General features: G+C 43.1%; 1 protein-coding gene across 4 annotated transcripts in view; it reads left to right on the forward strand.

Moving 5' to 3' along the window:
- NFATC2 (nuclear factor of activated T cells 2) overlaps positions 1-24,003 on the forward strand; it is a 103,078-nt gene that overhangs the window by 69,671 nt on the left and 9,404 nt on the right. Inside the window, exon 10 of one of the 4 annotated variants that reach the window (XM_069805058.1) lies at positions 22,787-22,874. The exons of the other annotated variants lie outside the window; for them this stretch is intronic. Coding sequence (XP_069661159.1) covers positions 22,787-22,830 — 44 coding nt within the window. The 3' untranslated portion in view covers positions 22,831-22,874. The remainder of the gene's footprint in view (positions 1-22,786; positions 22,875-24,003) is intronic. 4 annotated transcript variants of the gene reach the window in all.

Below are 24,003 nucleotides of genomic sequence, written 5' to 3' on the forward strand. Positions count from 1 at the left end.
TAAAAATACTTGGTACAAACCTTGTAAAAGAAATAAAAAAGAAAGAATCTCGAAGTAAAAGCTAGCAAACTTCAGATTCAAGCAAAAGTCCACTTAAATGAACTCCCAAAATGGACTGCAAAATTAATTTCGCTGGGTTTTGAATCAGGCCAGTAACATCTAACTATAGCGTAGCTCACAAGGGTGCACTCAACCTCCATGCTAAGGGGAGCCATTAGGCAGAATAGCAGCAAGTTAATAATGAAATTCGAGGCTTCTGCTTGGCTGACTGGATCATCCTGAATTGATTTCAACTAGAGATTAATTTATCAATTATGCCACCCAAGTCAGGCCAGGCAAGATCAGTCACATGCAGTCTCTTTACTGACCTCAATGAGTTTACATTAGCTAGAAGTGTGACTTGGAGAATTGCGATTTACTTTAGGACTGTGCAAAACATTTCATTCTGAAATGTTCAGGACTTGAATTGAAAAGCCACTTTGTTTGCTGCTGGGGAAAAGTGACTCAAAACATAACAAAAGCCATATTTTTCCTGACTAGAAAGTTTATTTTTGTGCTTTATAGTATTAAAAGAAAGCAAACCCAAAGGATTATGGAGGCTTTACCCTCAAATCCCTTTTATCCAGAAAGCTCTTCTGAGATAAAGTGAGCTGTTAGGTCTTGCTGTGATTTTTCAGGGATAGACACTGAGCTGATGGTTCCGCAGCCAGGCTTGGCATGAGTGCGCTGCACTGCCGCTGATGCACAAACTCTTAGGCAACCACTGTCTCTCGCTTCCCTTCTCTCTTCTTCCCTTCCCCCATCTTCCTCCTCCCTCTTCTTTGTTCTTCTTTCTCCATATTTCTGCTGACAGTCCAGCTTTCGTCCCTTTCTATGATTGTGACCTCCTCTTGTCAACTCTTGTCCTCTGCCTTCGTGGTTAACATGCAGCCTTGGTGTTCTGGACTTTGCTTCTATTCTGAGCTTTGCCACGAACTTTTTGAATGACCTGGGACAAGCCCCGCTCCATCAGTTCCTCATTGCTGAAGCTGTTGCCTCTCAGAGTGGGTATGCTGTCCCAGTCTTTGAGCTTTCCTGGAAGTGACCAGAGAAGAACATCTCATAGCTAACACAATTGCTATTTCTCTTTACCTCTTCCAGCTTCCTGCTGCCACTGCTGGCAAGACCCTTCATTATTTTCATATCTTCCCTGCTGTAAAAAAAAGTATTTGTCCTTCATCCAGAGACCATGATTTGTTCTTTGCTCAGAGCCTTCACTGCTCCACAGGGCACATAATACTGGGGACTTAGCACACCTAACCTGTCTTTACCTCCCACCTTGTAAAGATAAGAGCTGGTTCCACCTCCACAGGAAGGAGTCAAATGTGGGACCATAGCTCATAAAGCTGTAAGCTCTCGAGGTTGAATAGCACCAGCAGTGTAGCCAAAACCAGCATGGACCTTAAGGCAGGTGATGGCAAGTATTTACCTGTCTTCTCAGGTGTGTTCTGCCATGTGCGAGGAACTCTTCATGCAGTAGCTGCACAACTGGTACCATCCATGCTGGCTACCTTAGTGGTAACTTTGGCGTGTCTGTAGCTCATTTCTGACTGTACTGCAGATGTAGAGACCTACCATATGCTTTCTTGGAAGGAGCATTTGCTTCTATTATCCTCTTGCCAGTGCTACCTCTGAGCAAGGGGTGCCCAGCCCAGCCTATGCAGCCCCCTTGCAACTTCTCAACTTTCCCCTTCGCAGACTTAATGATGAAATGCATGGTTACTGGAAGGAAGGCTGTAGCTATCAAGTCCCAGAGGCTGGATTTGGAAATGCAGCCATTAGGAAGACTGATGCAGGTTAGATATTGCCACGCATATGTATACCTTCATATACATATTCCTCCATATACCTCCATATTTCTCTGTCAAAAAATATATGTATCTGTAACTTTTTGATATCAAATAGTGTAAAGACAAATCCCCAGAGGAAGGGACTATTCATGAAAAATTAGCAGAGAAACCTTTGTTGCACACCTCTGCCTCAGAGATTAGTTACTGTTGGAAAAACTTTGGAAGTGAATATAAACCGTGGTCAGGACATCCTTAGGATGCATGAGGTGTCCAGCCTAATGCCAGCAAGTAGTGATTAGCTTCAAATGCGAGTGAAAGCCATCGGATGAAACAATGCTCAGGACGTTTCAGCCAAGGCCTCATCTTAATATTATTCATAACCAAAACCTCCCACAATGGTAAAGATTACACAAACAACCACAGAAATAAGTTGACAAATAGAACTTTGGTCTTTCAACACCTTCAGAGCAATCAGGTTAGCTATTCAAAGCACAAACCCAGTTAAAAAAGTAGTTATTTGCAGCACCGTCCAAAATCCCTTGGTGGGGCAGGATCGAGGGAGAGGGGGATCGAGAGACCAGCGCCCCAGGGCTTGGGGTGCTGGTCGTGCCCTGGACTGCCCATGCTCATGCTGCAGAGCCAGAGGTTTCTTGTGTAGCCCTGGGGAAGCCGCTCAGCTGCCGTGTGCCAGAGTTCCCCATCTGTGACACAGATACGAGGATCGTGTGACAAGAGCAGTAGGAGGATAAATGCATCACAGACTCTAAAGCACTCGGATGCGACACGATCTAGAGGTGGCTTGTAGAGACTGAGTGTCAAGTATGGTGTTAGGCTCTTTCCATATACAAATAATGGACGTGTAGCTGTTGTCTCAAATGTTATCAACTTGCCTGCCTTAGATTTAGTTCTTCTTTTCGGTTCAGCTGTCATGTTGTGTGTTTTTTACTTTACAAAGAAAAATGATTGTCATTATTCAAATAGTAACTATCTAACCACATCTGACACTTAGAACTGTCTGCTTGATACAGCAGCTCTAAATTATTTTTGGTGCACCAGCAATCTTTAATGGGGAGGAGAAAAGCAAGGCAGATGCTTGTGTAGTGGTTTATCAGACTGCCGATCAGCGGAGATGTTTTATAGTGAACTCATGTGTTTCACAGAAAATTTCAGACACAGCAGATATTTCTTTAGAAAATTGATCTGGAGGGTGTGCAATGTGGTGCTTGTATATCTCCCAGCACTTTCAATCACCTTTGCTATGAGCAATGTCTTCATTTGTGCAGTTTTGCTCCCCACTGCAGTAACCATTGCCCTAACCATGGGTCTCATCCAAAACCATTCAGAGTGTGTTAGGTCCCTACATTTTCTTGTTGTGTTCTTTCATTCAACAACAACAAAATCTGCAGTCTGTCCCCACAGTGGCATGAAATAAAATTGAAATCCCTTCTTTCCTCCATGTTCAGGAAGAATCTTTCTTTTCTGACCAGCTTTTTTCTCTTTAGGCTGGTAGCTGTTAGGCATAAGCCTGAGCAGGGTGTACCTCCAGGAAACCCTGGGTCTCCTGGGGACCCAAGAAGCAAAGCTACTGTGTCAGCCCTGAGTAAGCGGCAGTCCAGGACTGAGCTCCTTCCTGCTGGCTTTGGTCTCTCGCCGCCTGCTCAGCATCCACGCTGGTTCCATGTGCTCCTCAGGGAGACTGGCGTGCGTGTGTGGGTGAAAGGAGAAGGGTCAGTGCAGTCAGGAGGGAAGGCAGGACACAGGGCCTCCCATTGCAGCCAGCGCGGTCCATAGGGCTTTGGCTCCAGTGCTAGCACATTGTGAGCATGCTGCTCGCCTTCCCCAGCCCCTGCACGGTGGATGGAGGAGGGGGTGGCACGAAGCCAGCGCTGTCAGCTTGCTGCCAACTGGGGATTTCCCTGTGCTGGGGGAACCTCAGCTGCACGGTAAAGGCAGTTTTAAGCCCTCCGTGCATTAAAGCAGTGGAGCCACACTAGCAAGGGCCAGGAGTCCGGCCGCCTGCCTGGCTGTAGAGGAGCCGCTTTTCTTTCTTAACACTGTATTGATATCATCCCCAGAAAGCATGGAAGATGGTGGCTTTAGGAGCAAGTTATAGTTTGTTTTGTAGTTGTTTTTGTCATGTGTCCACGCACAGAGTAAAATAGCAATACAGGGCAGAGGGGGAAATGTTCCTGTTTCCTGGCATTTTAGACAGGAGTGAATTTGAATGTTGCAAATAGGCTGTGGTTCAGTTAGAACAACAATTTGCATCAAAAAAAGTCATGCTCTGTTTTTAATTAGAACTACTTTTCATAGAAGGTGTGGTCATTTCTGCTCAGGCAGAGTTTGACTAAGAGTGAAGCATGTATGTTCTCCAAAACATTTTGCTCAAACACTCTAGTAAATCTATGTATTCATCAGACTCATTCTTGAAGTTCTGACTCACTTTATTCCAGATTTTCTGTTCTCTATTGGGACCTTACAGCACTCTGTGGGTACACTATATGCTTTATTTTTGGATCACTGCTATTGTGGGTTTGTGTCGTGTTAGGATCTAAGTACCCCAGTCATATGCCAGAGTCTTTTCTAGAGGCAGTATGAAAAGAGAACAAGAAGGTGGTTCTGCTTCCAAAAACCTGTAGTCTGTTGGCAGGAAGTAGAAAGATCAGTGTATCAGGAGGAAGGTCTTCTGGGTGGTGTCTGACCTTGGCCTTTCAGTGCAGTATTTAACTTCCCTGTACCTCAGTTTACCATTCTTCAAAGGTATTTTGTTATCCTTCCCTCCAGTAAAGCATTTAATTAGTTCATGTTACTAAAACTCACATGGATTCTCAGCAAAAAAAAGCTGCATACGTGAATAAGAACTAAGTATTTGTATTGTTATGGCAGGCTGGCATCTGATGTTCTTCTTCACGTCTAGAAACAATTTGCTATTTGAAAGTTCAGACAAATCCAGCCCCTTTTCAAGACTGCTCTTTCCCCAGCGGTCTTCCTGAGTGGCTGTCCTGCTGTCTAAAAACATGCAAAACAAAACAAAGCAAAAAAAAGAAAACCCCATACATCCAAAATCAGCAGTGGAGGAAGGAAGAAAATGAATCAAGTGATTAAAACCATAGTTCCACTGGCACCTCTTTGTTCTTGAGCTCAGGAATCTTTAATTGGTGCAGTAAGTGCCCACAGGCAAGTTGTGTTACAAAGCGTTTCCTGTTCAAAAGAACATGCAGATTCCATTAGGAGACCACGGGCACCGCCGCCAAGAACTGACACTGCAGGATGGGTACGTGAACACTCTCTTGGTGCCTCGATGGGCAGGGTCCCACCGCGAACTGATGCACCAAGACAATAAACCCCAATTCTAGCGATTTGCTGGTGGAAGGCATGCCACCATTTGAAGGCTAAACCAGTGGACTGTTATCAGCAGAAAGTGCTTAGTTTTCAGAAGGCATCAAGCAATTTTCAGTGGTAGTTTTGAAATACTGGCAAAGAGTTACTTGAAAAAAAGAACTTGTTCATGCAGTTTGGAATTGAAAGCTTCTAAACCACAATAAAGTCCTTTCCCAGACTTGCTGTCCATTTACTCCACGCTCATGGCATTCCTTAGACGGTCTGAATCACAGACAGCAGACAGCTTTTATAAAGAAGACCATAGACACCCATCTGTTGGAAGACAACTGCCAAAATAGACCATACATTTACTTTTATTCCTTCAATCCACTTTCAATTTAAAGGGATAACAACAATAACATTTTTCAGTCCAGTGACACTATTCATCCAATGCAGAGAAACGGTAATGAATTAAAATAATTCCACTGCAGAAAGAAGCAGACAAGCCTTTCCCCAGCTCTTACAGATGGGTGAAGTGGGGCGCAGAGCTTTTAAGTGACTTGCCCCAGCTGATGCAAAAAGTCACTGGTAAAACTGTAACTTGCCTAGGGGATTCCAGGTCCCACCAGCTGCATCCCTTGCACAGACGTGAGGGTACCAAAGGCACATGAAGCTGTTGTCTGGGTTTGCAGGAGCTGGGGCAGTGTGGGCCATGCCATAGGTTGTTAAAACACATGTTGCACAAAAGGGAGGGATTGGCAGAGCTACTCTCTCTTTTTTCTGTCTTTCCATCAGACTCACTCCTTTCATACTGTATGTATCAAAGAATACTACCTGCTTTCTAGAAGTGAATGATTGATTGCTGGCAAGTAGTACGCTACCTGACACCGAGAACAGGTGTGTCTATTAGAAACACCCTCATTTCTGAGGGCAAAGTCTGGAGACAGAGCAAAGCTGTCATATGAGCAAGTACAGGATGTAAAGAAAATGAATCAGTGGTCTTTTGCCAGCTAGGGGTGACAATGGGTGTTTCACACAGAAATTCTTTCAGTTCAGTCAAAATCATAACTGTTTTGACAACATTTTTGTAAAATGAGGGCTTTGGAGATGAAAAGCAAGAAATGTGTGGATTGGAAATGGCTTATAACAAAACTGTGCAAAGCAGGAAGGGGGGTGAACTCCTTCTAGAGATAAATTCACCATTTTGCATTGAACCAGAGAAGCGCGCTCTTGAAACCTTTAACAAGGCTTGGTTTACACTTATGCAGCTTACCACATAACTATGCTGGTTAAGGTGGTTGGTTTTTTTTTTATTTTGCTAAGACAGCTATTATGGTAAAAGCCCTTGTATAGACACAGCTCTGTTGGTGTAAAAACACTGGAATCAGCACAGCTTATGCCAAGTCAGGGAACCATCACCAGCTGTTTCACTGAAAGGCTTTTGTACTGGGATGACCATGTCTGCATTGGAAAAAGGGTTTCCACCAGCAATGCCAGTGCTGCAAAGCTAGCTAAACTTGTAGGGGTAGCTATGGCCTATGTAATATAAGGGATTTTCACATGGGCAATAATTGCACCAACTCAGCCTGCTTGCTTTGCATGTTGACCACCTCAAAAGGAATCCTAGTGTTAGCAACTTCCAGCAAAGATGATGCAATGGGCTGGATTAATTTATTAGAAAGATGCTTTGCTGAGGGGAGTTCTACCCTCCCTGACAACTATGTAGGGAACCTGCAGTTTGTCCTGTTATCTCCCCTTTAAAATTAGTGCAATGTAATTGAATAAGAATACCCACTGAACTGGCTTACATCCACATTGCAGCTCGACGCTTTTGCTAATTCTTTCCAATTTCATTGTGAGTCTTGGAATATTTATAGCGATTTAAAAGACCCTGTGCAGGTGACTGCAGGAAAATACGGGAGTTACTTTTTTCATAGTGATCTTTTCAACTCTGATCCAAGAAAAACCAAAACATTAAAAATATGAACCGTGGTGTTTTGGTCTTTCAAAATCCAGGCAGACAAAAATGACGCAACTTTGGGGGCAGGGGTTGATTGCATGATTTTAAAACCAATCTCATGATTATTAGAGGCCTGACTCATGAAACCTGAACGCCTTGGTTTGGCATTGCTGCTCTTCACAGTTTGATTTGTTACAAATTGTGTTAATTTTAAGAATGCGCAAAGGTGGGAAAAGGGTAGGGGTCTTTCTCCCCTTAAACTGCAATATAACACATGGGAGGATTCGGCTCCTTCTGCAATGGCTAGCAAAAAGGCAGCTTGAGCCATTTTTGAACTGTACTTCTGAAATCTTGCAAGCAGCTGCAAAGAGCCCTGCTGCTTTGAAAAGTTTGGACAACATCTGCACATTTCTTTAACTATTGTGAAATAAAATGCCTGGCAAGAATAACCATCTTAAAGATATACAGTCTGTTTATGGTGCAAACTGAAAGCCAGTTATAAAATCTTCTACTATAGAAAAATGGCTGGATTTTCAGCATTATTCACACACGCAGAACTTTTCCAGTTAAGGTCACATCCTGCCAGGCAGCATGGATAGTTGATGGGGGACTTTTTGTCCGTATAGGTCTTTTCTCTCACAAGAATGAAGACCTATAGGTGATTAATGTAAAATCCATTTTTCCTCAACTCGCTTTTCATACTTTGTTTCTTATGAAAATATTATTATTTATAAATACCCGGCCATTTTTAAATAAAAAAATGAGGATGAATCATCTGAATTTCCCATCAAAGCTGGTTTTCTTAAGAGAACTCTAAGTAGTGAGAGCTACTTTTCTGCCCAGCAGAAGCTGGTATGGCCTTATACTCCCCGGTCATTTTATAGTGGTGCTTACTCACCAGTTCCAAGAGACTTCTGTGCTCTAGTTTGGATGCAGTATGTTTTTAGAGGAATTTTAAAAGCAGACTGGACAAATGTACAAGAAGACAATCCTGCACTGGCTACGAGAGGTACTAGATGACCTAATAGGTCATTCCTTCTTCTCTGATTTGAAAAACAAGCAGCACATCTGTAGTGGTGCCAGCAGGAGAGTCAGAGATAGGGGAAGAAGAGCAAATACTTTAAGACCATGAAACTCCCTTCCCAGCATATTAGCTCCTAATTTGAATTTTCAACAAGCTGCTGACTTTCACACTCTTTCTTATTCTGTAATGTAACTTCTTCTGTGTTTACCAAGAAGAAACCAGAGGAAGGTAAAAGCCAACCTAAAATGTATAAACAATGCAGTTGTGTCTGAATCATCACTCCTAGTCCCCATGCTTCAATTTTGCAAGCACAGAAATCTGGGCATATGTCCAGCTGTGAATTTCACAGATGGATCCTCTCTCTAAAAGGGGTCCGCACAAAAACCCTAAATCCAAGTACTCCCATCTTTCCAAACATTCGTATTCTGCAGTTTAGGTCCACGTCTGCTAGAAATACTACAGTCTGTTTGGCAATTAAAACTCTGATCTCTATATTCGCATGACTAATGGTCTGATAACAATGACTTTGAAATCTTGGTCTTGAGTTGGATTTAACCAGTGTTAGGTATAAAAGAGTTAAATCTTCAGCTACTGTTAACTAGAGTAAAACCACTGAGGATCAAAGGGCTGCAACAGTGATGCCCATGTGACTCAGCAGGGCAACACTAATTCATTCAGTGAGAAACTGGTCTAATACTCTCCATCTTCCTGCAGATTCTCCTAATCCACACAGTTCCCATTTTAATCAAGCCATGTCCTTCTGTGGGTTTTTAATTTGGAAACTTTGCACTCCAAAACATAGGCTAAACTCTGCCCTCAGCTGAACAAACACTATGTCTTTAGAGTGAAATCGTAGCTGAACTAGATTTAGTGAGAAAAGTATTGACTTCTGCCTTTGGATGTTGAAGTGATAGGTTTGCATCTGAGGGAGAATTTTTCTGCATGGATAATTGTCAGGTGTGGAAGTAAAGGTCAAAGCGGATTGTCCCTTGCTTCCACCCAGCTGTGTGCATTTGGGCACGCTTTGACTCGTGGGTGGTGGGAGGGTGCTGGCAGTGCGGTGGTTGTGTGCCAGACCTGTCTGTGCACCAAAGCAGTGTGCACTGCATGACCAGAAAACCTTGAGGCCCTGCAGAAATAGTCGGATGACATCACAGCAAAGTCACAGCATAATTTAGTCCTTTTTCAATGCTTACGTGTTGACTTGCTCTGCCTTTTTGCAAGGATTCTGAACCTTCGCTTTAAAGTGTGAAGAATAATTTGGGCCAGGGCAGAAGCAGCAGTAAATTAGAGGAGTGTGAGTTTGCAATCATTCCTTCTGATCATCTCTGCCAGGGGAGTTTAGTCAAAGATTCCCAAATTGTGGTGTGGTTTGGTTTGGTTTGGTTTCTTAATGATGAATGACTTCACCATCCATGAATGAATCAAGTCAAATGTAGGACAAATAGTGAGACACATGAATGACTCTTATGACATTTGCAATGTCTCAATGGGTGCTGGTTTATTTAGGTGGTTTCTAAGTTTCTTTGGAAAGAGTGAGAATGACTAAATGAAGGGGGAGCCACTTCAGAAGTATGGGAGTCAATGGTGAAAGTATCGTGACAGTTAAACCTCCCTGGGTTAAATATCTGTCATTATGAGCAACACAGCATCGGTTATTTTGTAAGATCTCAGTTCCAGGAGACTCCACAGCCACAAGGCCAGAGGAAGCTGGATGAGGTACCAGATATTGCATTCCCTTTATGGTCAAATACCTCCCAGTGCTCGTGCTGGGTCTTCATCAGCCACTTTTGGGTTTCCGATTCTTACCAGGAGGCAGCAGGGCTGTTCTCCGAAAGTGTCTGTGAAGGTCCTGACTTTGAAAGGCATCTGCCCTCAGATGCTCTGTGTGGTTGTGGTGCCTCCAGCTTGCCCACAGGCAGTGCCTTCGGCCACTGCTTTCCAGGGGAAGGGGCACTGCTGTGGGCACACAGGGCACTGCCATACCTATGCTTTAATCCCATGTTTCACGGGTCTGCCAAAGCCACTTAAAAATGAAGCCCAGCATTTCTGTAGGTAAATGGTCACCAACCTAGGAACCTGTCCTTAGGACTTGGGCAAGTCCCCCAGTTCAAGTCACTGGATATGAAGTAATTATAATTTTGTATGAATTGATGTTTGCAAAGGCTGGAAACAGTCTGCAAACACTGGCCACTCTAGGCATTGGGCAGGTCCAGTGAGCAAACTGGCTTGGTTTAAACCAGAACTGAGGCAAATCAGAGGAGGACTTTTAGCAGCTGTATTTTTTAATTACATTGTGTTTTGTGGGTCTTTTTTCTTCAAAATTACATTTAATATTTTCTTGTCTGGTTTCTTCTTCACACATGTTCATTTACTTTGAGTGGGATGCTGTCTTCTTCCTTGGAAAGCATCCCAAGGTACTGATTTCCAGCAGGCAAACCCTAGGGTGAGATTTTTTCAGCTAGGTAGCACATGAGAGCTCTTCTCCTGAGGTCATCCTGCAGCTTCATGTCTTCAGATAACTTCTACTATGTTTTCAGATATGTTTCCTTTTTAAAAAAATTCCATTGATTTTAATACAAATTTTTCTTCGATATAAATTTTACAGGCTATTATTAAAATAAAAAGCAGACAAAACAATTATGTCTGTTTTAGAACAGAACTGTGGACCTTTGTTTTATACTTAACTATATTTCATAGCTCTTCCTCTCTTCAAAACTAGGGCAAGTTTTAGATCAAGATTAAGACTTTCAAAAAATTCAGGCCATTCTGATAATGGTCTTGGTTCAGATGTAGCATTAAATGCTCCTCCAGTTTCTTCTGTCATGCAGAAAAATATCTCTGCTTTTCAAAAAACACTGCTGAGCATGAGTGTCTCTGCGGAAAGGCTGGAAGAAACCTCTCCCGCGTGGGACATTCCAGTGCAGCTCTCGCTCTTGGGGAGCATACCCAGCCATGCAAATAGTTTAGCCCTTAATCACAGTTTGACTGTAATATTTACTAGCATTTCAACAGATTGTGGTCAATATAACAAGACATTCATTTCCTCCCGTGTATGCAACGAGAGATGCACACAGTTGATGGCTGGTTTATTACAGGAAGCTCGTGTTGCCGCACACAGGCACACTGCGCTGAGGCTAGCTCAGCTTGGGAGGATCAGAGGCTGAGGAACAAGAGTGATTAGCCAAGGGCAGCCTCTCCCCCAGCCTCTGCAGCAAAGGTAACTCGCATCGTGCCACACGGACCAAAGCCTCCCAAGGATTTTTCTTTTCAAGATGTATGCTGCATTCAGCCGACAGGCAGATGCGCTAGTTATCTGGGGAGTCCCTGTCGGTGGCACCTAGACAAAAATGCTTTGGCAGACAAATAAGCGAGGAAATTAATTTTCTTGTCTTTAGAAAACAGTGTGCACCATCACGCCTGGATAGATCAAATTTGTTATGATAGCAAAACAAGTTCTATGGAAACCATTGTGAACCCTGGAGTGAGGCTGCCCAGGAGAGTTGGGGAAAGCCGCTTTTGTTTGTTGTGCTTGGCATCGTTTTGCTCTGGATGAAGATGCTTTAATTTTGTGGGGAGACCCAAGAGAGCATTCCTCTTTTTCCATACCAGAAAGTCTTCCAAGCTGGCATAAACGTCCCCCTCTTTCCAGCTGCTCCTTTCCAAACACACTGTGCCTCCTAAAGATAGTCTTTACAGTGGCTGGGGCTGGTGGAAAACATGAAGCCTGCATGGATTAGCACAGGAATTCATTTGGGCTGACGAATTGGGTTTCCCTCTATAAACAGCACTAGTGTTTTCATCTTCTGGACAGCACAGCAAACTTCACGTCCTCTTGCTCCTCGCCCCGTCTCTCCTGCACTGTGAAATGCCTGCGTCCAGGCCAGTCGTGGTAAAAGACACACTAAGGCCTGCTTACGGGGCATGGAAAACAGCATGCATTCAACAGGGCATTTTCAACTATCTCCCTTCTCAGACAGGTTTTTTTCCAACCCTTAAAAGAGGTGGTGGGGTTATTTTGTTTTTTTCAGTTTATTTCTCTTTCCAGGGAAAAGGGAAATTAAAGTAATCCCTTCTCCACTGGTTTAGTGACCTTACAAGCAGCCCACACTATGTATTTTCTTTTCTTCTTTGTTTAACTTCAGCTACAATGTGCTTATCATCTGCAGGAGTTAGGGATTCTCTACCCCTTTCCCCCCAGGACTTTGGGCGTGCAGAGGCTGGCTTGCAGGAGCATGGCCCCGCACTGCATCTCTGCCTCCGGGGACTGTCCTACCCCTGCCAGGGAAGCACCCCCCCGGCACACCACTGAATGCCTCTGCTGCAGCAAATACACTTCCATATTGCTTTTACTTTCTTTTATAGCTTGTTTGGTAAATATAATCATCAGGGGTTATGAATCACCCAACATTGTTTCCATCGTTGCTTGGGAGGCGAAAGACGTGTAAAGGCCAATTATGTGATCAGGCTACCTTTAGTGGTGGTTTGTATTTACCTGACTATTCAGTAATGGATGATTTTATCCATGTCACTGAGTAACTGAGCATGGAATTAGAGTTGTGTGGATAAATATGGAGGACTTCGGATTCAGCTGTCAGATGGAAGAATTATTTAAGTAATAAAGCCCTGTCCCTTAACTTTACTTAATCACCATGTTTTCACATGTATAACCCACACCCCATTAAAAGTTTGTTCCTTGGAAATAAGTCTCAGCAAGCCCTCACCTCCTCATAATACACTGCAGTCTCTTCTGCTGTTTCAAGGCACTCTGGATCCAGCCATTCTCCACCTCCAGCAGGGGCGTCTGCTCTGGGATAGGGGGAAGGAAGAGGGGATTGTTGTGGCCATGAGAGAGAGCAAGCAACTGAGATGGGCAAGGGAGAAGCATACTGGAAGGAAAAGGTGCAGGGGTAAAGGCATTACCCTCATTCATGTATAACCTACCCTGTTGCTGAATCAAGGCCTTTTCATAGATAACATAGATTATACTCATGACAATATGGGATTTTAAAAAACAAACTCTGCAGAAAAGCAGAAAACCTGAAAGTCAATAGCAGTGCCCTAGTGTTTTGGAAGTTTATCAATTTATAGTGTATTTATTATGCCGCAGCTCAGAGTGTAAGCATTGCCATGCATTCAGAAGTCAGGGTCAGGATGCCATTGGCTGTAACTAAAATATTTTCTCTGCCACATCAGTTGATGTAGATACCTATTTGTGCAGTTCCTGATCACCACACTCTCATCTGGTGTGGTTGTGATGGAGTTAAGCACCGTTCCCATTAGAGTGATGAGGAGGCTGCCCAAAGGGAGCCTCAGGGTGCTCCCAGGAGAGGAGGTGCTGGCCAGGACACAGGCTTTCACGTATAGTTGCTTTAAGCAGGCTCACTGGCTGCCAAGGGTTTTGCAGCTGGAGCATCAGCCACACTGAACCCCATGAGGAAAACAAAACCCAGCAGATTTCCAAAATACTAACAGCTGGATGCAGATGATATTTCTGAATCAAGAAAAAAAACCAAAAAGAAGCCCAAACCAAACCAGCCACTTTTGTGTTTTGCTCTGGCCACCTTCCAATGCTGCCCCCATGCAGTGGCAGGACCAGGCTGAGTGCCTCGCACAAGTGGGTGAAGAAGAAATGCAACTGGGGGATGTTTCTGGGGCACCTAACACAGGTGATGTGAAGGGGAAGAGTGCCCGCTGAAGATGGTCACCCTCTTGAACCATAAAAATTGTCTCTGTCTGCGGCTGAAAGGCTGCAGCCCTCTCTATCCTGATCATCCTTCAGATCTCAGCCATGGTCAGCAGTGACCAAACCCTCTCTGGAGACTCTGCTGGCTGTTGCTAATAACAGTGGTGATTTCCAGCCCAAATATAAACTATGCTATTATTTTTAGTGTTGATTACAGTCATGTCGAGAGGACCCCCTGAGAGGAAAACCCTGTTGTGTGACCTGTGGCACAGCCGGGACGGAGCGTGCTCCCACCTCACCATCCGTGCCGACTGGCCCCGCAGGGATGTTGGCTGCTGGCTTGGCCATGAGATCTAACCAATCTCTGCTTGACAGGGCTCTCCCAAGGTCACTGGTCACTGTCAGCACAAAACAGGAGTTATCAGTTCTGTGATGCTCCTTCTGCCCTCTCCCAGCACGCACTGTAGCATGACCCTGGTCTGAAGTCACCATGGCTTAACCACCCACTTAAACTTGAGCACATTTTAACTTCTTGGCTGAAAACAGGGAAGATGCAGTCTCTTGGATAGTTTGTCTTTTCCCACCAGTAAATTACTTCCATTTTTAGGTCTCTTGATGTGGCATTTTTGTAGTACCTAGAATATTCCCTCCCATTTACCAGGCACCTGCCTGTTTTGCTGCTGCTGGGCTCAGTGATGCCATGGCCAGCAGGTAATTCCAGTGTGGTTTGAAGTGTTGCACCTGCACTCACTGCCAGGCAGTCCTGCAGTGCCGAGGAACACCGTGGGAGCCAGAGCTGGCTGGGACAGGCTCTGCAGCATGTGCTACAGCCCACAGCCAAGTCACCAAGCCTCATGAGGGGAGCACAGGTTAGGATGGACAGCTGTCCTGTTGCTTCAGCTGGGTTTGTCCCCACCATCGCTGACCCGCTGTCCTTCCCCTCCCAAGTTGAGCCTGCAGCAAAGCACAGCAGCTGGTGGTAGTCAGCCATCAGAGCTGTTCCCATGTCCTAGAGAAGAGATTATGGCAGTGCTGTGCAGTGTCACTCCATGATGGTGATGATGATGAAGTCACCTCATGGTGCTGCACAGACATGCTGTGAGCCTTCCTCATGATGTTGCTGCAAGGAGCGTGCAAGGAGTCAGCATTACTTCCCCACTCATGTGTCAGCCCTTACTAGTACAAAAAACTTCCCATCTCTGTTCGGCATCCCAAATGACAACTGCTGATTCCTGTCATAGGACATCCTCTATTGGTGTTCCCCAACACTTGTTCCATCTCGTCTGTCAGGGATACGTTGGGTACAGTCTAGGCCAGATTCTGAGAAGTGATGCATGCTTGTCTCTTTGTGTATTTGATTTTTTTTAAAAGCGGCTAGATGGCTAATCCACAGTGATTTAGTTGAGAGTTAGCTACCAAAATCTTTAAAAATCTGGCCTTGCAGAAGATATCCAATGGCTTCATGCAGTTTCACTACACTGTGTGTGTTAGCTGGGGCATTTTATTCGTGTTGGCAGTCACTCCTCTTCCAAGACTGCTCAGAAAGAGTTATGGTGATCTTGGCCTTCAACTTTGCTACTACTGTGTCTTCCAGCTGTCTGTGGCTAGTTCCCCAACTGCAGGACAAACAGTATTCCCATTCACTCCACGTTCCTAGCCGAGGGGACAGCCTGCCAATTGCTTCTGTATCTGTTCTGTAGTCAGATGAGATCATATCAAACGTAAGCAAGTTTTATCTTTATTTTAGGCAAAAGAGTGTTTTATCATGATGTGGTTCCAAAGCCTTCGTTGTTTGGTTGGAAGTCACCCAGGAAGTGTAGCAATGGATGGTTAAATGCAAACTAATAGGTTCAATATGAGCTACAAATGCAGAGCTCGTGAGCTGGCTGTGCAAACTCATGTATAAAGGACAACGTTGTCATACAGCTGATGAGAACTTGGGAGTGATTAGGATGGTCTTGCTAAGTACTTGCAGCATCTTGCTGCATGCCCCTGAGACACTGCAATGAGCATAGTATTTCAGCTCCTGCCTAGGCTGCATGGGGATACACACAGCTCCCAGACCTCACAGTTGGAAAATTTGGGATGGCTCGTCATTAAATCCTGAGAAGGATTCCCTGGGGCAGTCTCTTAGGGTGGTTGTTCCTACGTCTTGATCTGGACTTGGGATGGGAGATCTGCAAATAATTGAGGCTAATTTCTGAACAAATGTAGGTTATTGCTATTGTGGTGAGGTTGGGAATTGCCCAACCTCAATAGCTCCGGCTGCACTTCAGCTACAGACAGCCACCTCAGTTCTATTTCTGGTAATTTATATCCCCCATTTTCTTTTCTTTTCTTTTCTTTTCTTTTCTTTTCTTTTCTTTTCTTTTCTTTTCTCTTCTCTTCTCTTCTCTTCTCTTCTCTTCTCTTCTCTTCTCTCTTCTTTTCATACTGAGAACGAAAGTTTTCTCGTTTGTGCCATTGACTCAAATTGAAAATTTGAAGTCTTTGGATGATGCATATACCTTTTTCTTATTCTCTCAAGCTATTTACTGTCAGATGTTCATGGCCTTCTTGAGGTGAGATGCAAAGTCAGTTACAGTATCTGTTCCCCATAGTCCTTCGCACTCCTTTTTCTCGTTATAGGTGTCTCATAATTAACTCTCGATTCATAATGGTCTCTGATTTATACATATACTCCATAGTATTATATAGTATTTTTATTATTGCATTATTTTATGTTAGAAACCCCCACATGGATGAGAACTCTGTTGCGGCAGATGCTGTGTTGACTCCAAAGGAAAAAAAAGCAGTTCCTGCCTCAAAGGACTTACAGTCAAAGTGCAAAATAAAAGCAAACAGATGGATGTGGACAGAGATGCAGTACCTTGTATGTGGCACCTCCCTGACATTGTTATATGTGAATTGTAACATTCTGTCAATAGCCACTTAAATATTTAATCTCTGCATTCTTTCCAGCTAACTTGGGACTCGTAACTGTAGCCCCAAAGTTAGGTGCTCAGCTGCCCTGGACTCCCATTGCCAAGATCCTCAGACCTCTCTAGCAGTGCCTATCACTTTCTGTCGCCTGCGGAGGCAGTTCCTGATACCAGGGCTCCTAAAACAGCACTTGCCATTCAGCGCCTGGTGCAAAGGCGGGGAGAATCTGGCCCCAAACATTCATTTGCTGAAGGATGTGGAGTCATGATAGAAAAATAATCTGTGTGCAAAAGTGATTTCATGTGTTCCCCTACTCAGTGTTTTTCACTACAAACCGTGTGCCTACTGCCCATAGTCCTCTTTAAAATAAAGCACATAAAAACCATATGCCTTCTTTGCGCTCGCTGTTCTGAAGTTGTTTGTGAAAGCAGAGTAATTGCAAGCAGAAGGTTATTTGCATGCCTGTTCCAGAGGAGAGCTTGGTTTGTCTGGCAAAATTTTTCGTAGGCCACTTGTGCATCTTCCCTGTTACCTTGGGACAATGATTTTCTGCTGACTGTTTTCTCCTGAGAACCATGCTCAAAATTCAGTTCAGACATGTTGGGAGGGAAACCCGGTTTGCTGGAGAGGCCCAGGTTCTACAAGAATCCACAAGCCCTTCAGCAGGGACGCTTGCAAAGTTAAGACACAGCAGAAGATAAGATGCCAGAGAACTAGAGCCAGTAAATAGTTTTGTGGATTAATAGACATAAGCGCTAGTGCTCAAGGGAGGAAAATAGATTACATTATTGACTGTTCATCCCCTGCATAACTGCTTAATGGGAAGGGTAGTATGGTTTGTTTCCCCTTAATTAAATATTTGTTAAATACTTTGTTTCCCCTCAATTAAATATTTGTTCTGGTAGTTCCTTTGTGACAGAAATAAAAAAAGCAGCAGCATTGCCTATTCTTGTTACTTTCAGCTAATCCTGAACATGCTGTAACTGTTCTTCGGTTCCTACCCCCCAATTATTTCCTGTAAAAAATAGCTTTCTCCCATCCATTCTCTTTTCTCTCGCTGTTTTTGAAACACTTTGCTGAATGACTCATATCGCCTCTTAGTAAATAGGTTAAGTCTAGGAGAATGATGAAACTGCAAAATGACATGTGAATAAATAGTGCTATCACTTGTGTGCTTTTCCTGCTGGCAGTTACTATTTTAGAGGCATTGTGGTATTTATTACCAATTTCATTAGCTTTTAAACCATCAGGTGCAAGCTACTGTAGGAAAAAGTCATCACCAACCTCCTTTGGTTTTGCTGTTCTTAATCTGAAAGAAAGATGTCTAATACCAAATGGCACTGCTTATCTCAGCAGTTATGTAGCAAATTCATAAGGTCCAAACCATGCACACAAAAATACATGCAAGCACAGTTCACCCTTGTGCTTTGCAGCAGCAGCAACTGCTGCAGAGTTAGATCAAGAGTTAGGAGTGACAAAATGAAGACTCTTGCCTTGTGTTTCTTAAGCTTCAGTCCATCAGCCTAATATTTCTGTATTGGTTTAGCCAGCTAATGTGGTTTAAGAAAATGAACTCCATCCCCTTCTGGTATAAGGTTTTGTATATTTATTTATTATGTGCGTATTCTACTTGGAATATTTTACTTGGTTTCATTGCACGTTAACTAAAACTAAATACAAACTTCATCTTTTCTCAGTAACTTGCTAACTATCAACTAGAGAGAGCCAACTGCATGACTCAAACACGTGTCCCTTCCCTTACAATTTCAGCCAAAACTATCTGGCACCAGAGTACTGCCGAATGAAAGTCATATCTAAATATATGTGAGCAGAAAGAAAGTCAGTTAAAAAAAGACTTTGTTATGGAAAGCTACTACAAACCAAATCCACGGTGGCCTGGAGTTCCTCATCACACCCAGGCTGATCTAGTTTTCCACTTTCAAGGTACGCTTCCTAAAGTGGCTGCTGACACTTGTAGAAGAACTGCACGAAGCTATCACATCTCGTTGCAGTGCCTTTATGCCTTACATGTAGTGACTAAACAGACTTAAAAGGTTTATCTAATAAATAAACAGGATGTTTATCATCATCTTAGCAAATTTAATAACACAAGAGTTTTTGCTTCATGCTCATACAGTTCCCGGCAGTGTCAGCATTAATATTCAGAGCCAGTCCTTTGTCAGGTAACTCGTGAATGAGATTGGCAGCGCCTGGCACTGGGTGCCACCCTGAACGCCATCCCTCGGGCTTGGTTTCAGTATGTGCAGCACTGTGGACTGGGCAGAAAAAGGGTTCTGAGAATGAGATGTAAAGAAACACCCCCATTTGATGGGGTGCCTCTTCCCATTGTACTCATGCAGTGACTAAGATGCAACTCCTCTAAATTAAGGTTTTTGTACACCAGGGTGACTGAGCCTGCAGATGAGGTCCAAGGGCTTCCCACAGTAATATGCTGAAGCCTAACGGGGCAGGAGGGAAAGGACATGAAATTGTGCCTGAAGGTGCACTTTCCAGATTGCCAGCTGATGCAGATTCTTCCTCCAGTCCATGCGTAGGCAGGGTTTGCGCCTATCTTAGAATCTTGTGATAAAAAATTGACAACTAAATACTGAAGTCCATCAAGCAGACAGGAAGTCACACTCTGGAGCAAAAATTAATCTTTCTTTTGCTGTTCCAGTCAACAACCCAGGATGAGAAAGCTCGTGTATGTGTCCTGCAAATATCACATAACCCCAGTTTCCTGGTTCATAGAGAAGGTGTCAAGAAAACTTAACTCATTGATTTCCAATAGATTCAAACAGGGATCAAATGGATTAAATAACTGAAAGCACCACAGATGGCACCTGCTCAGCCTTAGAATTCGTCCATTCAGCTCACTTTAGGGCAACATTTGGTGCCTGTTTCTCCAGGAGAGTATGTCATTTGTAAGCAATATAATTCTCCCATATATTGTTTGCACTTCAGATTTCAGTCCTCTTGCTATGGGGTCTCAATAAACTGGTCTTCCAGGGAATTAAACAACCAGTTAACACCCAGTTCTTTTCTTAACTGATTAACTGTGTGAAAGTCCTCTGGCCATGGAAGTGTAATGATTTTTCACTAATCACTTACAGGTTCAGGTGCAACTTATTACTGATTTACAAGATTGTAACCACTTGTGTAACAAGCTGAAGTGAAGCATGGCAAAATAGGACAGGCACCCAACAGCTCTGTGCACTGCAGGTAGTACAAGGAGAGCAGCACAGGTTTCACATTATCTCCACAGCTGCAAACTGCTCTGGTTTTCTTCCCTTGTAACTGGCCACTTTGCTTTGTATCACTGAGGAGAATTTGGCTGGAGGGACCTGCAGAGTAACAACTTCTGTCTGACAATAATGCATGAATAAACAAAAGCAAAGGGTTGTTTGTCTAAAAGAAATTCAGGCTACCAACTGTCTCAGGATACCAGTCCCAGACTTCCCACACAGTCAGTAGAGAGAGTGTCCGTGCAGCTTCTCACAAGTGGTACCCCAGTGTCTCCCAGGAGAAGGCACTGCCAGGGCTGAGGGATGCTCCTTAGTCTCCTGACTTTAGATGCTATACAGCAAAGTCAGAACAGGTCACTGTCTTCAAAGTGCTCTCCATTACCTATGGTGGCTCAATTTCCTAACAGAAATACTTAGGACCTAATTTCTAGAGGTATTGAGCACTCCGATGTTGACTGACATTTATAGGTTTAAAGGTTTTAGCTTGGTGACTTAAATTGTTGCCTATTAGGATTTTTAGAGTGCCTAAGTGAGCTTAGCACCTCATGCCTTTGATAGTTTGAGATCTAAACTACCTAAGGACTTCAAAACAGCCCTGTAGGGACTTTTGAAAATGACTGCTCTCTACTACATCCACACACTTAGTATAGGCTCATTCTATGCAGGTCATCATCATTTCAGGCTTTTTTCTGTTAGCTAAGCATATATTATTTAAGTTCCCTGAGTGTGACCTTCACAGTCTTTCTGTGTTTTTCAGACCAAAGCAAACCTGTAATAAATCTGGTCCTTCAGGGATACTTTGGACTTGGCCAGGGCCATATGGCAAGATGATGATATAGCAGAGGTCCAAACTCTGGAGTCCCACTATCCAGTCTTCTGCTTTAACCACTAGGTCACGCTTTTTCCTGACAGTTTTAATGCAGTTGTTTTGTAGCGGTAGACTGTTGATCTTTTCTGGAGGCCCACTGACAATAACAAAAGTGCTTAGAAAATCCTTAAAGTTTCTGCGGTAGTGTCTCAGTCAGATTCGTGTTTTGAGTATTTCCTTCTTGATAGTTTTGATGTATGGTACGTTTAGGACACTGAAATTTTTTTTTAGCAGAAATGCTATCTTCATTTTCTGCTCTTTTCTTACAGGCACACCCAGCTTCCTGTTAAAGATTTGGGGTAGGATAGTACCATACATAGATACATTGTATTTTTGCACCTCACTCTGGAACTATATTGAAATGTGAAGGAAGGATATTTAAATATCGTGAGTGAAATCCAGATCCTGTGAATCACAAGGAGTTTAGATACTGATTTCAGTTGGGACAGGCTTTAGCCAAAAATATGCATTTTATTTAGATTCTGTTTTCCATCAGATATCTATATCATGATGTTAAATTCATGGAAAGATGCCGATGGTTTTTGAGCCTGTTGAAACTATTAGCAAAAATGCATCATGGGACTTGAATTGCCACTTAGTTTGAGATCAGTAACTTCTTCCAAGATTTTCCTTAATTAATGGAGATGACCTGATTGCTGTTGGGCTGGATGGCATTGAAGAGGTGTATAGTTTACACAGACTACATAGATTACAAACAGGACAAGGAAGAAAAGTTGCAGGGTGCATTTATTGACATTATTTCAGTAAGGAGTAAAATCTTTTTTTGACGTGTAATTGAAGTAAAGCTTTACAGCTAAGAACCTCTTAGTAGTTATATGTCCTCGTTTTCCAGAAAAAAAGCCTTTCATTGCTGTTGATTTATGAAACAACCCCACTCACCCTCACACGGTATTTTCCCCCAACAGTTTGTTGGGTTTGGGCTCCTTGTGCCTGATACACCTAGGTTTGTATTTACCAGTCAATTAGTTGCTCTGCTTGCATGTGCAAAAGCTGATTTTCCAGGATGCAGAATATAAAATAGTCTGTGTACTGAGTGGTAGGTTCCAGTGTACGATACGTGGCTGTACAATCTTAGGGAGCCAAGTAAAATATTTCTTTTCTATATATAGTCACCTGAAATCCAGCAGCAAAGACACTTCTGAATCTTGCACTCAAAACTAACTTAGTTTTTAAGAAGCACTTTTTCCTCCTTAATATTGCAATTATTTTTTTTAATTGCCACATGGTTTTGCAGAAGTGCCAAATGCTTTCATGATGAAGTCAAAAGAATTCTAAAAAGATCAGACAGAAAATAATGAAACATAATTTTAAATATTGCCATTTTATGAGAAAAAAATTTCACCTTGTGTTTGAAGCAAAGACTGTAACTTTCATAATTTCTTTGCGCATATCTTTCCTGTTCTTTACAATTAAGGCAAAGACTAATTTACATGGCCACTGTGGTTAGGTCTCTTATTTAAAAGGGACTGACTTTTGATCTGGCATAAATGTGTCATGTTTTATTTGGGCCACTAAGATGATAATATAACTGAATTTTGCAAAAGGCAGTGACTAGTCTTTGACCTGACTTACAAGACGCATGGACCTCCTGTGCCTCTGAAGTCTCAGATCAAATTATCAGCATTTCGCATGTTTTGTGATCAATTTAGGAGTGTAATTTTTTTGCATAGTTATTTTTAGATAATATCAGTTGAGAAAAGAGGGGAAAAAAGTGAAATCTAGTGCTGGATCTGAGCAAACAGAAAGGTCAGTGGTTAAGTTCTGCCTTATGTATTGTATATGCTGAAATGTCCTTTTAATAAATTAAACTACAAAATGAAAGAGTAGCTGAAAACTGTAACATTTGGCCTTGCAACATAGGTCAAAGGTTACCTTTTTTTCTCAAAAATGGTTTTGCAAATCTTTTTCAGAGCTGATAGATACACACCTTAGCTGGATACAAAACATTATATGAAAAAGAATGACTGTGATCTTTGATCCAAGCAATCAAAAAGAAAGGTAATTGGTATTTTTCTGCCTTTTCTCCAGCTGTGTGTTTCTCTTAACCTTCATTTATTTATTTTTTCAATTAAAAAGTCATGCCCCTTTTTATTTGGCTTAAAGGGTTTAAAATCTTATTTAATTTAATTTAATTTTTTTTCATTCTTTTTCTTCCCCACTTGTGTACCACAGAGCTGTCCTGAAGTAGCTGGGGCCTGGTGGGCAGGGAAGGAGAGATGGGGTTGTGCATGCTGGGCTAAAGCATCCTGTCCTTCCCAGGCAGCAGCTAGAACCACGTTAGGACCATGGTTTGCCTGGTCACGTTTTGAGGGCACACTAAAAATTCAGGGTTCAACTTTCCTCCTCGGTCCCTGTTATGCCATTAGTTCCTCCCTGCGTGTCTTTTGTTTGCTTTGCATGTAAAAATGCCTCTTGGCTGTGTTAGCGGAGCAAACATGGAATATTACAGGATCCGTGCCTGGTGCAGGGAGGAGCCCGCTGGAGCTGCGCTTTGCCTCCTCGGATGAGACCCTCACTCTTGCAGGATCCCCAAAGGGCAAAAGACCCCAGTCACTGCCATGGGTATAGTGCTGTGACAACATCGACTTCATCGGTGTTATTCCAGACATACACATGGAGTAACGCTAGTAAAGTTGTTACTCAGATGCGTGTGTGAATGTGTGTGCACGCATGCATGTGAGTGTGTGTGCGTGTATATAATCAATTACAAGGAGCCTGACTCATTGCCAGCTAAAATTGGAGACTGTTTTCTGTCTCTGGACTACTAGTTGAAGCTCGGTATTTAATACAACCCACTATCATCCCGCAAGTGAATACACTCCAGATTTCTATCTGAGAGGATGTGAATTAGAGTCTTAAATGTCTTTGAGGACTGGAGCCTGAGAGACTGACTCTAACCCATCAAAGCTGAGTGATTAGAAGAACGCAGACATTCTCCCATGATTTCAGCCAGCCTCTCGCATTCAGCTAACTTGGGGATCTCCAAGCACTGAGGCTGTTGTAATACTTGTACCACAGCAGTATCTAACAGAGGATATGCTGAAGGGATTCAGGCCTAACTAGGCATTTCCTTGGTCTGGATGGCTGACGTCAACTGTGATTTCAATATCCTTTTTTATTATTTAAT

The sequence above is a fragment of the Haliaeetus albicilla genome, chromosome 2 (assembly GCF_947461875.1).
Source record: "Haliaeetus albicilla chromosome 2, bHalAlb1.1, whole genome shotgun sequence".
NCBI lineage: Eukaryota > Metazoa > Chordata > Aves > Accipitriformes > Accipitridae > Haliaeetus > Haliaeetus albicilla.